Consider the following 17,087-nt stretch of genomic DNA (forward strand, 5'->3'; position numbering starts at 1 on the left):
GATTGACATTATTATTTGCTTGACATGATGGAGGTATTGCATTATGAACCCATTGAATTGTTGGTGGCAGCAGTTTTCTAGTGTTCTTTACAGATCTTCATAGCTGAGTTATTCACCATCCCAGTCCCCTACTGAGGAAAAAAGAGTAGAAAGACAATTTTGTGCCGTAGGGTTCTTATTTCTGTTGATGTTAAAGCTCTAAGTTCAGATTTGTGTTTTCTGCTTTTCATAAATTACAAAAATGAGTGGGGCTGATATAAGGAGGGCGACTCAAAATAGAGCAGGGAGGAAGAGCATGAGAAGAAGATCACCGTTAAGCAGGGACGAGAGGTGGGAGGGAATGGGAGAGAGAAGGGGTATTGCATGGAAGATGGAAGGAGACCCTCATTGTTATACAAAATTACATATAAGAGGATGTGAGGGGAAAGGGGAAAAAATAAAAGAGAAATGAGTTACAGTAGATGGGGTAGAGAGAGATGATGGGAGGGGAGGGGAGGGGGGATAGGAAGGGGATAGGAAGGGCAGCAGAATACAACAGACACTAGTATGGCAGTATGTATAAACGTGGCTGTATAACCAATGTGATCCTACAATTCTGTACACATGGTAAAAATAAGAATTCATACCCCATTTGAATCAAATGTATGATATATGATATGTCAAGATCATTGTAATGTTTTGAGCAACCAATAAAAAAAATGAGTGGGGCTGGAGTATAGAAATTAATTGTTGTTTACTAGCACTGAATAATTTATTATTATAATACGTTTTGTGAACATTTACAATCACTGTATTAGGAGTATAATATATTAATATTCTTTTCACAGATATGCATGTTCAAAAAGGTTAAATAATTTGCCGAAGGCAAATAGTGTTTGGGTTAGTGTTTGAATTTAGGCTTTTCAAGTTATAAATACTCAGTCTTTTTTCTTTATCAAATTGATTCTGTGAGTTATCTTTTTAAATTTTTTATTTTGAAGGATTTTGAGTTTCTTTAATAGGTTGAAAGTTCAGTTTATAATTTTATTATTCTAGTACTTAGTGATTTACTCCTTGTTTTTTTTTTTTTTTCCATTTTAGGAATCTGGCTGGTTGCTTTGAGGTTAGAAGTTAACATTATGTGAATGCTTTATATTCAGTTTGGTGCTGTTTTTGCTATACCTAAGAGCCTTTATTACAAATTTGTTCAGAATTTCCTTTGCAATTGCCAACTGTAGAGTTGAAGTATGAATTGTTTGGTTTGGCTTTTGGCAAAATAGAAAAGAAGGGGTTGTTTTAGTCTAGTAGGAGAGGAAATGAAGTTGCTAGCCATCTGAAAAAAAAGGGATGAGATTATATGACAGAAAACACTAGGCATTAATTTAAAATAAATGGAGATTTGGGAGTTTGCTAGATTTTTAGTGAGAAGAACCTAATAGATAGTTTTATTTTCCAAGTATACATATGTAAAAGGCTTGAACTTTTGTAGCAAGTTCTAAACTTCAAGATGAGTAGAAGTTTTTCCAACTCTGTGGTTTGTTTGGGGTAAATAAATCAGTTCCTTTTTGTCAGAAGGCTTTATTTGCTGTACACACAACTAATATCTCTCACTTACTTTATTGGGGTCTTAGGTGAATCAGTGGTGAATAAATAAAAATTTATTCAGCAAATAGCAACCATGTTAAACAATGTAGATCCGTGCTGTTCTGTTTGGTGGCTGCTAGTCACATCTTGTGTTGAGTATGTGAAATGTGACTGGTTTGAAGTGAAGTATTGTAACTATTAAATACCTGATTTTGAAGACAGCATGAAAAAAGGTAAAACATCTAATGTTTAAATATTAATTAGATAGTAAAATTTGTCTTAGATATGTTGAGTTAAATAAAATAATACTACTAAAATTAATTTCACATGTTCCTTTCACATTAATTTTATTTGTTATTTATTTTATTGTATTTTGTCATGCTGGGGCTTGAACCCAGGACCTCAGGCATGCTAGGCAAATGCTCTCCCACTGAACTACACCCCAAGACTTTTTTCTTTTGTTTTAAGTGGGCACTGGAAAATTTAGAATTATACCTTTGTCTCTTGTTTTATTTCTTTTAGACAGAATTCTAGATGTGAAGGTGCTCTGAGCGTATTATCATTGCTGCTGAAAAGTGGGAGTACCCACTGTGTCCTTTGATGGTAGAGCAACAGACCGGTAACCACATGCAGAGGAGGCCTTGTGCGAACCTCATTAGAAAGAGTGTGTTGGCTTTGGTCCGCTGTGGTTTCCCTGTCAGTATGGACAGAACTGGTTGTAGCCTAGTTCAGAGCCTTTCCACTTACTATAGCTGTCCAAATAGTGTTTTTGTTCGTGCTTTCAGAGACTACTACAGCCTTCTCAACTAGCCCGAGCTCAGGTGGAAAAAAGAAATTGGTGTTGGGGGTGGGAATGGGGGTTACTTCTTTATAAGAATCTTGTTATGGAGATAAGCCTGAATAACTAGATGTTCCTTTAGGAAATGAAAGTATACCTAAAGGTTTGATGCAGCCTGAGCACAAATGTCTTTATCATACTGCCTTTGGCACCATGCCATCTTATCAGAGAAGTTCTGCTCTGGCAGATATCCATTTAAGGGAAAAGAAAGTTTTAAAAGGCTCCCAAATTTATTAGAACAGAGTAGATTAATGTTTTGTCTACGTACGTTGTTATTTGAATTTTCTTTTTAAAGGTTCATTTCCTTCAGAATTAAAGTTGACTCTAAACTCAACTCAGAAATTCCTTTCTGTGACTGCTTTTGGTTTTGGGTTCACTCCTGGGGCAGATGTGATTTATTTTCCTGTGCTTGTTATTAATCCAGAAATGTAATTTCAGCTTGGGCTTGGAGTAGTGTTTTGGGACATTAAGCAGAAGTGAACAATGAAAGCTAGGTGGATATGAGTCAAATAAAACTGACCAGATTTTTTCTCAGCTCCTTTATAAGCATGATGAGCCTAAAGAGTTGGTTAAGATTCCCACTGCTCTTAGTTGCTCCAGTTTTAGTAAAAATGTTTGGCATGAACCAGTGAGTGCATATGCCAGAGGTGGTGCAGGAAGTAGCTCCTTGTATCTGAAAATGAGTCTCTGCATGGTGGTGTTCTGAAGTTGAAATTGGTATCTCTGTTTCGGCCCAGCCTCTAGTTGGTGACACATTGTCCCATGGAATGGATCTTTTTTTAAAATCACTGTGTGTGTGTGTGTGTGTGTGTGTGTGTGTGTGTTTACCCACATGTATGTAATACTATAGGGATGGAGCTTTTGAGTTGAGAGTGGAAACTAATTATATCTTGGACTGCAAAGGTATTCTCATTTATATTCGGTGTGGCAGAATGGGAAAATGCATCTCAGGTTTCAATTTCTCTGCTGTCAGCTTGATTGTGAGTACCAGATAATTAGCCTGCTCTCTGGAATTCTACTTCCCACCCCAATTTCAGTTTCTTTCCAGTGGGAACACTGCCAGAGTGCTAACCTGAAGCACCCTCATTCCAGAGGTCCAAAAGCTATGTTGGTGGAAACAGGAGTGAATATATAGTATGGTTTAGCAAAATGAGGAGGTGAGACTGAAGGATCTTTTCCTGTCCTTGTGGTTCATTACTCAGTGTCTAGTTTTGGCTGCATTACAGGAAGATCCAGTTTAACTTAATGGTTTTTAAGCCTGCATGGAATGACTGTAAGTTAAATAACAGATACTTATTGCACAACTATTAAATCCATGCTGGATGCTGTAAGAAACACAAAGATTAACAGAGTTAATTTGTGTCATTCAAGAATTATAAAAATTGTTTAGGAAAGAATAAAGAAGTCTACACAAAACCATTATAGGAGGTGGAAAATATGAAGGAATGAGGTTTTGAAAGAAAGATAGATAGGAATTTAGAACCATCTAAGTACTTGGTGGGGTTAAAGGGGTGATTGAGAAGAATTGACTTCTTCAGGGCTGTAACATTGCTCTTGATTCAACTCTTCATGCCTCTGTTGCAGCACCTGTAGTACTTTACTGTATTTACTAGTTTGTATGCTCTGCTCACCTCATAGATTATCAGCCTCTTTAGGATTGAGAACCAGTCTTACTTATTGTGGCATTCCCAGGACAGATTTTTTGTTGTTGTTGTTGTCGTTGTTGTTTTTTTGTTGATAGCCAGATATAAATTCAGTTTATAAAAATCAATGTTATTTTCTACTTATAGATAACAAGGGTTTTGAAATACCACTTATATTCTAAAAGTAGTCCTATAGATATTAGAATAAAATGTCAAATACCTCGGAACCCAGGACAGATTTTAACAAATGATGGCTATTGAGTGAGTGACAACCAGGAGACTCAAATAAGGACAGGATTCCATTCTTCTTTATAGCTGAATAGTACTCCATGGTGGGTATATGCCACATTTTCTTTATCCATTGGTTGATGGACACATAGGTTGTTCCCATTTCTTGGCTGTTGTAGATAGTGCTGCAGTGAACATGGGAGTACAAATATCTCTGACAATACTGATTTCCTTTCCTTTGGATATACTTAGTGGGATTGCTAGACTGTGTGGTAGTTTTGTTTTTAAATTTTGAGTAACCACCATACAATTTTCCATAATGTCTGTACTAATTTACATTCCCATCAGCTGTGCGCAAGGGTTCCATTTTATCCACATCCTCACCAGCACTTCTTATCTTTTGATAATAGCCATTCTTACTGGAGCAAGGTGATATCTCACATTGTGGTTTTGATTTGCATTTCCCTGATTAGTGATATTGAGCATTTTTTCAATTTCTTATTTTTGAGAAATGTCTATCTAGGTCTATTTCTCATTTTAAAAAATGCATTTTTAGTAGTAGATGAACACAATACTTTTATTTTATTATTTATTTTTATGTGGTGCTGAGAATCGAACTCAGTGCTTCATGCATGTGAGGCAAGTGCTCTACCACTGAGCTACAACTGCAGCCCCTATTGCCCATTTTTGATTGAGTTATTTGTTTGCTGCTGCTTTTTTTTTTTTTTTTGCTATTGAGCTTTTTTAATTCTAAATGAACTCCTTGTCAGATGTGCATTTTGCAAATATTTTCTCCCATTCTGTAGGTTGTCTCTTGACTCTGTTGGTTGTTTCCTTTGCTGTGCAGAAACTTTTTAGTTCAATATAATCCAATTTGCTTAGTTTTGCTTTTTTTTTTCCTGTGTTTTTGGGGGTCTTGTCCAAAAATTCCTTGCTCATTCCACTGTTTGGAAGTATTACCCCTATGTTTTCTTCTAGTAGTTTCATGTCTTCCATTTAAATCTTTAATCCATTTTGAGTTGGTTTTGTTTGGAGGCAGAGATCTAACTTCATTCTTCTGATGTGGATATTCAGTTTTGCTAGCAGTATTTATCGTGAAGAGGTGGTCCTTTCCCCTCTTAGTGTTCTTAGCTTTTTGTTGAAAATTAATTGGCTGTACACATGTGGGTTTACTTCAGGGTCCTCTATTTTGTTCCATTAGTCTCTGTTTTTAGGCCAATACCATGCTGTTTTAATCAGTACTGCATTGTAATGTAGTTTGAAGTTAGATAATGCAAATGCTTCCTTCCTTGTTCTGTTTGTTCAAGAGTGCTTTGATTATTTTAGTTTTTCTGGTTGTTCTGTACAATTTGGGCTTGTTTTTTTTCTAGTTCTCTGAAAAATGTTTTGTTGGTAGTGTTTCTTATTTTTAGGTGAATTTGTGTTTAAATATTTGAACTTCAATTCATCTTTCTAGCTTTTTGTTGTTGTTGTTGTTTTGGTACCTGAGATTGAACTCAGGGGCACTCAACACTGAGCTGCATCCTCAGCCTCATTTTGTATTTTATTTAGACACAGAGTCTCACTGAGCTGCTTAGTGCCTCACTAAGTTGCTGAGGCTGGCTTTGAACTCAGGATTCTCCTGTCTAAGCCTCACCAGCTGCTGGGATTACAGGCATGTGCCACTGTGCCCAGCTCATTTTCCTAATTTTAAGAGTCAAAAATAAAACTCTTATCTATTAATTTCCTTCTCAGATGGAGAATTAGCATACTTTTATTTCTCTTATAACTTTCCTTCACTCCCTAGATTTTGTATATGCAATCTGGGTTTTTAAAATTCAAATTATAGTATTTTATTATTGAATTTTAAAAGTGTATGCACCTTCTTTTAAACTTCTTTTTGGTAGTTAGTTTTATGATCCAACTTATGATATTATAGACTTAATTCTGTGTGCAGTTCATTTTGTGCTACCAGTGCATCTATGTCACAACCTCTTCATTCTACACTTCTTTCTTTTGATTAATTTTTCAGTCAAATAAGTATATCTTTGAGTAATTTTTTTTTCAAGAAAGTGACATGTTGGCATATTTTGGGAGCCCTTAGATATGTGAAAAATTGATTCTGATTTAGTTGCCTTCATGCACAATGGTGTTTTGGCTAGATACTGAATCCTTGGGTGGCGATTTCATTTCCAGTTTTAAACATTGTTCCTTTTTCTGTGGTGAGCACTGTAGGAAGCACAGTGCCAGATGATTGTGGCTGCTCTCTTGATAAGCAACATTTGCCATCATTTGTTTTAAAATAGAAAAACGTATTATTTTTACATTAGGTTTTCATTCTTTTTTCCCCAACGCTAAAATCTTCTTTCTCTGTGTTATAATCTGCTTGTGTTTTGCTTTGCATATTGTGAGAACTTCTTAAACTTTTCATTTATTACTGATTTATATTTCTTTGTTTCAGTTCTCTTCTTTACAGCTTCTGATCCTGATTTGTATTTGAACTGTATTCTTGTTGTTTTATGTCATATGTGCATCTCCTCTAGGTTCTTTCCATCTTCACCCCTAGTAACAGGGACCAAAGCTTGGCACTCTTTTCTTCTCTGAGCCAGGGGTCCACTTCCTGAATGCTCAGCACTGACCCAACTTCCATGGTTTTCCATATGGCATCCACACTGGATGCTTTTTCTGGTGTGTTACATCCGGAATTTGCCCCAGATGCACTGCAGACTTTCTTGTTGCTATAGCGGCCACAGGAGGCTGGGACTCCCTGGTGCTTTAAATTGCTGTTGACCTGGAGGGGTGAGATGGAGTTCAGCCCATTCTCCTGCCTGCAGCGGAATGGGCTTTCTGAAACACAAATTGGATCGAGTTGTTTCTTTGCTTAAAACGCTTCAGTGGGTCCTCCTTGTTTTTGGATTGAGTTCCAAGGAACTGGATGTAACCCTTGCCTGCTGCATCTCTCCACTCCCCCGTGCACTCCCTGTAATTCAGCCACACTGAGTCTTTTTTCATTGCCTCAAATGAGCCATGCTCTTTTTTTTCATTCAAACCTACACACATCACTTCCTTCTGCCTGAAATACTCCCACCCTGTCCTGTTTTCCCCACATACTCTCACACGTATACTCTTACACAACCTTGCTCTGCCTGTATGACCTACAGGCTTTCACTTAAAAGTCTCGTTCTATAGTCCTTCTCTGTTCTCCCTATTCCATGTTCCTAAAGCAACCTGGTAACTGCTAAAGCACTTATCACCCTTAATTATTGTTGTTTTTTTGACTATAAAACCACTATTAGCCTGGAAGGTTTACAGGGTAGAAATCATGTCTATTTAATTCATCATTATAACCCTCATGCATATAGGTCAGAGCCTAGCACAGTTTGTGTATATGTGTGTCTTTATTGAATGAATGAGTGGATTGGAGCATTAGATTTTCTGATTGTTCTTGGCTCAACTGTACCTCTCCAAATTCACAACTATTAGTAAGAGTCTCTTCTCACTAGATACTTTAATACATTTTCTGGTGTAGACTGGGTTTGTGCAGCTTCTATAAAAGTAAGCTAGTCATTTTTAAAGATTATATTTGACAGTCAAGGTAAAGTGCTTATAGCTTAATATATTTACTTTTACTTTTTGAGGTCAGTAGCTGCATTGGGTAATAAAAGGACATTTCTTTCTTTTTCTTTTTCTTTTTTTTTGTGCAGGGGATTTAACCCATAAGTGCTTTATTACTGAGTAACATCTCCAGCCCTTTTTTATTTTTTATTTTGAGACAGCCTAACTGAGTTGCTCAGGCTAGCCTGAAACTTGTGATCCTCCTGCCTCAACTTTCTGAGGCACTGGTATTACAGGTTTGTGTCACCAGGCCTGACTTTGATTCTTTGTCCCCTAGTTTGATTCAGATGACAGCCATTGGAAGAGGAGGGCAGTGGGAGTTTTTTTTTTTTTTTTTCTAGAGAGGGCTGTCTGGGATAGTGTCTTTAGGAAAAGGTGAGGTTTCACTTAAGGAAAGTGTCCACCATAATGTGGAGTTGCCCGTGGATATAGTTGAAGGATTAGTAGGCAAAGGCAAGGTAGATTTGGGTATGGTACAAATAAGGTTTAGTTTAGCGAAAAAGGAAGGGGACTGTGATGAGAAGTTTGTGTGTTGTGGGTCATGTAAAAAGGTGGTGAGGGAGACTTTGAGATGTGAATAAAATACAGACACACTTTGTTGCTATGGGAGAAATGAGTTGTGAAAGATTACCATTATTTCAGGAGTAGGATGATTTTAATAAGAGAATACAGAGTTAAACATTCATTTAACAAATATTTATCAAGCACTTTTAAATAAGTAATATTAGCTGGGCACTGTGCTAAGTTCTGGAGATTTGTGATGAGGTAGAGAGTTACCACCCATTTTTCCACAGAACTTGAGTTCCTGAAGTAAACAGGACCTTAGCAGTATTGAGAAACAAGATATAAATCATCCAACTATTTTTAAAATTTTGGACTGAAACAAATGCCTTGCAAAACAAGTAGAGGGTTTCAGTATAGCACATTAACAGGCAGAACTAATTTGTTCAGGACGGTATAGTCTGTTTGAGAAAGTGGACATTTCAGATATAGACAGTAAGTAAGAACTGTTTAGTGGAAAGGGCAGGATGAGTGTCCCAGATACTTGTGTGATCACTGAAAAATTTTAGAAGGCTGAAGTGGTGGAGCTCATGTTGTTTCAAGGCAAGAGCCTGAGAGTTTGGTGGGAAACACAGGTTGGTGTTAGCATTCTGTCCTGAATGCAGTGGAAGTTACCAGGAGAACCAGGCCTTTGAGGAATTTAAACAATGATGGTGATGTCTGGGTATTAGTGGAGGAGTCCCTTGAGAGTCTCGTGCTTGTCTGAATGCTTACCTTCCCATCATTCCCCTCAGTCACTGGCATACCCCAGGCCAAGTGTACACATGCATATTCCCATTAGGCAGGTCCTGCAGACTCCATTGGTTACACTGAATATTTGAACTAGCCTTAGTCACAGCAGGTTGTACAACTGTGCTCATTAACTTCACCAGCAAAATAGAAAAATCTGTGTTTAGAGCAGAGATTTTATAGGATAGAAGTTATAAGAATGCTCTGTATGACATGGAAATATATGAAACTCCAGAAGTTGGGAGTTGGGTGACCACTGATTGGAAGTATGTCAGAGACAGAATTATCTTGACTTAACCATCGAAGAAAAGGTAACAGGGTCAGGGCAAGGGCCAGCCAAGCTGTTCTTTTAGGATTGTTGTTGCAATTCGAGTTGACCCTTAACAGGACTATTGATGTGATAAAGCCTTTTTCCACAGACTGCACACATGAGAGATGACTGGGAGGGTGAGTGCTTCTTCTTCAGAGAGTGCTCAGGCCCTGCAGTCATTTCTTTTCTCCTCTTTTGTTGTCCTCCTCCTTCCCTCTTTCCAGTCACTTATAACTCCAAGTCAGATTGATGGTTTGTTTGTGGTACCTTGAGAGAACTATGATGAGCTGTTACTGCTCATAAATGGTGTCTGTTTAGTGCTTCACTGCTCACTTGGCTGGAGTGTGATGCTAATGAGGCTCAGGTCATGGTTTCCATTTCAGTGCAGACCTCTATGGTTAACACTGCTATATTTACTTGCACAGGCTGGGTCCATAATCTTATTTATCCTGTAGTCTTAAAATCATAGGATAGAGCAATAAGAAAAGACCGTTAAAGTGACCCTACTCCTATAAAACTGATACGCATGCTTACTTTACTAGTGGTGGGTTGGCAGGAAGCTTCATTTGTAACACTAAGGAGCTGTCTTCTTCCCCTGTGTTAGTCAATCCTGCCTTGTCCTTCAAAAGTCAACCCAGATTCCCCTTCCTATTTTGAAAACTAGCAATCTCACACTCCCAGTCTTTTTGAGCACTTAACTGTTTCCATTTCCAGTTTGTACTTCTAATTGATTGAACTAATGGTACAAATTTGAACAAGTCACTGTTCCTCTCCAGTCCTGTTTCCTCATCTGTTTTGCCACTGATGCCAAGTGTTTAGTACAGTACCTGGCATGTATACTGAAGTGAATGGTAGGACACAGTTCCTGCTCTCATAGTGTGTGTAGTCTAATGTAAGAAGAGACTTATGTAGAGTAAATAAATACATAATCACAATTTGCGACATATGCCAGGAGAGATTGACTGGAACAAATGCACTGGTGGAGAGTAGTGAGGAGGGATGCATTTGAAGAACCTCGTTAAGTTATCAGAGAGGTCTGAAGGATGAGAATAACTAGTCATGTGAATTAGAGGGGCTGAAGAGAACAGGATATGCAGAGGTACTGAGGTAGGAAATAATGTGTGAGGAACCAACAGAAAACTGTTGTGGCTAGAGACAGTGTATCAAGGACAGAAAGGAATGTGAATAGATACATGAGGCAAAAATGGTAAGCTGGAAAATTGTCAGTTACTATAAGTGGTTCTCATCGTTTCAAGTATCAGCCAAGAATTAGGCAGTGTGATGCTTCATATTAGATTAGTCCAGACTCCTGGAGCATAGCTTTTAAATACACACCCCTTTCTTTCTCTTTTGCCCATAGGAAACAGAGGGGACCTACCCAGCCCTCTGCCGTGGCCTTAATGTTAAACGGCATTAGCTTACAGTATCTACAGGTGGAAATTACTAAGAGGGATAATTATTGCCCTCAAAACTTGCCTAACTGAGCTTTGTGCAACATATTTTGGGAGTTTACCAGCATGGTTTGTTTTGACACAGATGATGATCTATGTTGAGACTTGTCTCTGGATTGAAGACTTAGTGGCTTGGTGGGGCATGGAGACAACGCAGCTCTTCCTTTTCACCAGACGCTTTTATATGCTAGGTAGCTCATAACTTAGTGCGCACTCCTCCTCTCCCTGCTAACAGATAGTTGTTTGCCTTTCGTTCTTCCTGTGTTCTACTGTCTGACTAATCTGTACACCCTGTGTTGATCATGTCTTTCCTCACTCTTCTTTGCCTATTTTATCAACTTAGGAACTGTATTTAAATAAGTCTCTAGTCACCTCCACCTTTTCTTTTAAAATTCAACCAGAGTACACTCAGATCTTTTTTGCTATCTTCTGGACCTAATCCTGCTTTCCTCAGGAACCCACCTCCCTTCAACCCAGGCTAGTTTTCTTGGCATGGAATAGTGGAAGAAGCCAAATGACTTTAAAACAGACCTAATTTGCCTAGGAGAGTGCCAAGAACTTTTTCAAGGCTAATACCTTCTTTCTGCTAAGGGTATTCTTGTGCCTTCTCATTGTGCTCTAGGACTCTGGATCAGGGATTCAATGTGTAGGTCTTGACCAAAGAAAGCCAATTTGGTGCTCAACTGTGCTACAGTGAAAGACATCTGATTTAGAGTCCCACTGATCTGGGTTTGAATGACAGCATTCCTTCTCATCAGTTCTGTGAAATTTGGAGGTCATTTACCTTTCTGACCCTTTCTGTTCTTAATTTCAGGCGTCTGCACTGGTTTTCCTCTGTGCTAAAATGCTGGGGACCTGATGGAAGTTTACTATCTTAGTAGACATTTTATTGGGGATTTTGGAGCAAGCAATTGCAATGGCCACCCTGGTTACTGTTTTCAACATTTTGAATTTTAGAACTGGTTGATAGAGTAGTAATAAGGAGGAAAAAAAGTCTGGCAGAAATGAGGCTGGGAAGCAATGCTGCTTTGGGAAGCTGTGCATGAAACTTGGAGAAAAGAAATCCATCCTGTAGAAAATTCCTTCTAGGGCTGGGGTTGTGGCTCAGTGACAGAGTGCTTGCCTTACATAAGTGAGGCACTGGTTTCGATCCTTAGCACCACATAAAAATAAATAAACAAAATAAAGATATTGTGCCCCTGTATAAGTAAAAAATGTTTTTTTTTTTTAAAAAAAGAAAATTTCTTCTAAGTCATATGCTCTTGGATTTCTAGATTTCATGTCTTTAATGAATAGTACCTTACAGACATGTAGTTCTAGGATTCAGTGGAGGCATCTAATTTCCAAAAACCAGTCTCTTTCAAAAAAATAGTGAACTGTACCCAAAAGTACATTTGCATTTTGGACAATAGTGTGAAGTCATAGGCTTTCCAGTAATCCTGTCCTGTGAGTCATAATTTTGGTCTTCACCTCCTCCACCTCTTGACATTAACCTTCTTCATCCTCCCTACTTCCACGTGGCTGTGCACCTGGGAAAATAGGACATGCAGAGGGGATTTGATAAAGTCAGATCCATACCTCAAATCTTTGTTAAGAATTTTAGAGTGAGGCAGCCCCCAGCTCAAATGCCAGGTTTCCTGCTCTCGTTGCCTCACACTGGCAAGTTATTTTTACCTCTCAGAACCATTTCCTCGGCTCCAAATGAGATGATTGTTATGGCACCCCAAGAAGTACATACTTTGCAGTAGGAAATTCATGGCTATTTGTGTCCTGTTCCAGGAGTGCCAAATTTCCATTCTAAGGAAATACTTAATATTTTATCTAGTCTCTTTGTTTATTTTCCAGGCTATCTTATACCAATATTTTAGTGACTGGTTATTACGATGCATAAGAAATAAATACAAAATAATTTTAAACACTCAGTGTCTTATACTCAGATTTTATCACAATGTTAATAAAGAAGAATAACACCTAATTTGCTCAAATTGCACAAGTCAGTATGTTTCAGGGGCAGTGTAGATATTCAAGTTACTGTAAGTAAAATAGACAAGACTCAGCAATTTTCCAGGTTGCAAGAACTCTTCACCTACTTCTTGGTCACGTGTTTATTTCTCAACCCCACCTGCATTCTAATAACACAGCTGTCATTACTTTGAAGTAGGGTTTCTGCTGGGACTGTAAGGGAACAAAGTTTTCTGTAATAGATGAAATGACATCATCTTCCCTGGGGGAGATGATTGCCATTCAGTTCACTCCTTCCTTTCCTCCCTCTCTCACTTACTCCCTCACTTACTTACTCCCTCTCTCATTCACTTCCTCTTTTTCTCCCCATCTCCACTTACTATGTGTTAATTAATAATCTGCATTACAACTGGCAGAATCATCTCAAATTAGAAAAACTTACAAGAGACGTCTCTCAGAAGGACTGTGCCAGGAGCAGCTGGGCTTCAGGAACAACAGGAACCAATAACTTGAATGCCATCATGATTTTATTTTCCTCACTATGCACTTCTAATTCACCCTGATCACTTTCTCTGCAGACTAGCTGTTGCATCCATTTGGTCTTGTGATAAAATGTTCCTAGTCCAGTAATTTGGGAAAGGGACACAGTGATGTAGATTGGATCCTCTACCCATGCCGGATCAGTCAGCTGTGGCCAAGAAGGTGTGATTATACAAAGATATAGTGGTTCCTTCAGGACTTACATGGATGGAGTAAGGAGGGAAGCACAAAAGAGAGATGTTCTGGAAACATCCACGTTCCCATCCTGCCATGCTAGTGGGCTTTATTGGCAATATGTTAAAAAAAAAAAAAGGTCCCCAGACTGAGCTTGCTTGCATCCAAGTGGTGGAAGATGGATGTGCAACCAAACAAGTGATAGATATTGTTGGTTTTATAGTAGTGGAAGTTCAGCTGAGATGGGAGTGAAGAATAAATAGGTGAGGAGTTAGGCTAGGTCCGATGCAACTCGAATGTGCCAACAGTGCAAAGGAAGAATGAAGGATACTTTACATTTTTTGAGTTTCAGCAGCTTGTTATGTTTTAGAAAATTCAAATGATCTAAATCTTAATTTCTTTGCATAGCTGTCTAAACTGACTTAATTTAAAAGACTTCTAGCCAGACCAGTTCATTAATATGCTCTATGGCTCTGGTGGCCTGGCACTGAACTGCATTTCTGAAACACAGATTTCTTGGTTATAAGAAATATAAGACATGCTTGTTCCTTGCTGAGGAGGCTTTGCCATAGTCCCACAGTTGCTGTCAGGATGGCCTGCAGCACACCTGTAGGAGCCTCGTGTTTGTCATCCTTCATTGTGCTCTTTTTCAGACAGCATACTGGTTCTTCTTCCATCTCCTGTTGCACTGGGTGGGCTTTCTGCCTAGGGATGAGCACATTTTGCTCCAGTCTCACCGTTCTGGGTCTTGCCTTTTCTTCATCTTTTCTATTCTTGCTTGCCTAATGTTTTTGAAAATTGTAATTTATATTTTGAAACAAAGTTTCACAGGATTGTGACAATTAATGAGAGATACCTAGTACACTTTATCAAATGTTTCCCTGTAGTGACATCATCTTGCAAAACTTTTGTACAGTATCACAGCTGGGCTGTTAATGTTGATATAGTCCAGATATGGAACAGTTGCCATAATGTTTGGAGCTGTAGTTTCCCTTTTGTTATTTTTTGACTCACTCATCTCTTAGATGCTTTCCTCTGTGCTCTTATTCATTGACCCAGGGATTAAGGTGAGTCAAGGGTCCTAATAGGTTTCACCTCTGTTTGATAAGACTGTTTTCGTGTTGTCAAGAGTTTCTAGCAATGATGATTTTTTTGTTCATCTTGAAATAACTTACCTGGAGTAAATACCATTTGGTTGGTATTTTAAGGCTTAAGATAGCCTTAAAATTCAGGAGAATATCTGGCCTGCTGTGAGCTCTGCTGGCCTTAATTTCAGGCAGGTCACATGAAGGTGAAGTGTATGGGGGCTGTGATGGTACTAATTCCTTGAGATGTGGGCCCCCTAATCAAAGTTTTTTTTTTTTTCCCCCAAAAGGACAGTTCTGCACAGAGGATGTGGATGAGTGCCTGCTGCAACCCAATGCCTGTCAGAATGGAGGCACCTGCACCAACCGCAATGGGGGGTATGGCTGTGTGTGTGTGAATGGTTGGAGTGGAGATGACTGTAGCGAGAACATCGACGATTGTGCCTTCGCCTCCTGCACTCCAGGCTCCACCTGCATTGACCGTGTGGCCTCCTTTGCTTGCATGTGCCCAGAGGGAAAGGCAGGTAAGGCCAATGGAAGGACAGAGCTGGAGAGTGGGGGGTGGGGCAGTGAGCATTCAGGGCTTCTGCTGTATCTTTTTCCTGGCAGCTGTGCTCCATGAATTACCATCTGTAGGAACATACCACTCAGGACTGTTTTTCGGGAAATGTTATCTGCTAGCCAAAGATCTGGGAAGTTAGTCTCCTTCTTAGGACTTCTACTTCTAATCTTCACCTGTGCTTTGGTTTGTTATCCTAGAAAATGAAAGCTAGGCTAGATGCAGTGGTGTACTCCTGTCATCCCAGCAGCCCTGGAGGCTGAGGCAGGAGGATTACAACTTCAAATCAGCCTCAGCACCTTTGCCCTAAGCAGCTTAATGAGACCCTGACTCAAAATAAAAAATAAAAAGGGCTGGGAATGTGGCCCAGTAGTAAAGTACCCCTTGGTTCAATTCATGTTACTAAGAAAAAAGAAAGAAAAGAAAATGAAGGACAGGAACTGTGGTCTTTGGAGCATCTGCAGAACTCCTTAAGATCTTAGACTAAAAAGTACTTCAGAAATTCCTACTAGATGATGAATAAATGAATTCATAGGCTTGATTTTAAGAAGAAATAGTCCACTTACTAAGAAGGAATTGGCAGGAGAGACAGGAGGAGAAGTGCATTTCAATCCTCAATGTCTATAGAAATATTCCTCTAAAGGAGGGTTTCTTCATACTACAAAGTTAACCTTGCTCTTTCTGTGTAATAGCTTCTACTTCTAGAAGTATGACAGCAACATGGGGGTGGATGTGATGGAAAAAAGATGGTTTAGCAAAGATAACTTTTCACCCAGCAGTTTTGAAATGTGGTTATATTTCTTCTGCCTTTCCAAAAGCCACACCTTCAGCTTTGAGGAATAAGCCTTAGTAAATAACAGACTGGAAAACTTAGTTCCCACTTGAACTCTGTGGAACAGGAAGCCTAGAATGTCTGAAGGCATCTGAGCCAAATGTCAATGCCATTAAACTGCCATTCTAGTAGAGGAGGATGACATCGGTTCCCGTTTTCTTTTGAGACTGGAGAGATGCATATGGCCCCATGACCATCAGGTAGAGCGACACTGGAGAAGGAAGATGTCAGATAAAACAGGATGCATGCAGTATTTGAATTTTATTTTAAAAATTTGTTGATCAGAAGTTCAATTTAACTCTGCATCTTCTATTTTATTTGCTAAATCTGACAATCCAGAGACTGTCTCTGTGTTCTGGAGTTACTCTTCTAATTTCTGGCCTATATGCATCTCTGCACTGGAAGAGATATCTAGTTGAGGGCTCAGGGTTGGAACATGGGCTTGTCTGAAGCAGCTAGCTGCTTTGCTGATGCTGCAGTGTGTCCCTGGATAGGACCAGGTGAAGGGGACATTGACTCTAAATCTTTATGTTGGATTGTGAGGAACTTGGTGAAAGAGAAAGTTCTTCTCCAAATGAGAGATGTTCTCTCTCCACACTTGCCCCCACTCTGGCAGGTCTCTTATGTCATCTGGATGATGCCTGCATCAGCAATCCTTGCCACAAGGGGGCGTTGTGTGACACCAACCCCCTGAATGGGCAGTACATCTGCACCTGCCCACAGGGCTACAAAGGGGCGGACTGCACAGAAGATGTGGATGAGTGTGCCATGGGTGAGTACACAACCTTTCTCTGCTTCCAGTGGGTGTCAGATCAGCAAGTATTTCATCGGGAGCTCATGTTACTCCAGGAGCATGTTACATCCCATATCTCAGATCTCTCCTATTAGGTATCCCTGTTTGCAGTTAACTCTTCAGCCTAACCATACATTCCATTCTGGGAACTAAATATATGCAAGGTCTATACTTAATTTTTCCTATAAAGCCTTCCTCAGTGGCAGTTTAGACTATAATATACAG

The 17,087-nt window shown here is 39.2% G+C and overlaps 1 protein-coding gene across 1 annotated transcript in view; it reads left to right on the forward strand.

Annotated features, from left to right (window-relative positions):
- The window catches only part of Notch2 (notch receptor 2), a 152,833-nt gene that overhangs the window by 82,013 nt on the left and 53,733 nt on the right, over nucleotides 1–17,087 (forward strand). Inside the window, exons 6-7 of the mRNA XM_077803756.1 lie at nucleotides 14,969–15,202; nucleotides 16,686–16,841. Coding sequence (XP_077659882.1) covers nucleotides 14,969–15,202; nucleotides 16,686–16,841 — 390 coding nt within the window. The remainder of the gene's footprint in view (nucleotides 1–14,968; nucleotides 15,203–16,685; nucleotides 16,842–17,087) is intronic.

This window comes from Urocitellus parryii, chromosome 11 (genome assembly GCF_045843805.1).
Source record: "Urocitellus parryii isolate mUroPar1 chromosome 11, mUroPar1.hap1, whole genome shotgun sequence".
NCBI lineage: Eukaryota > Metazoa > Chordata > Mammalia > Rodentia > Sciuridae > Urocitellus > Urocitellus parryii.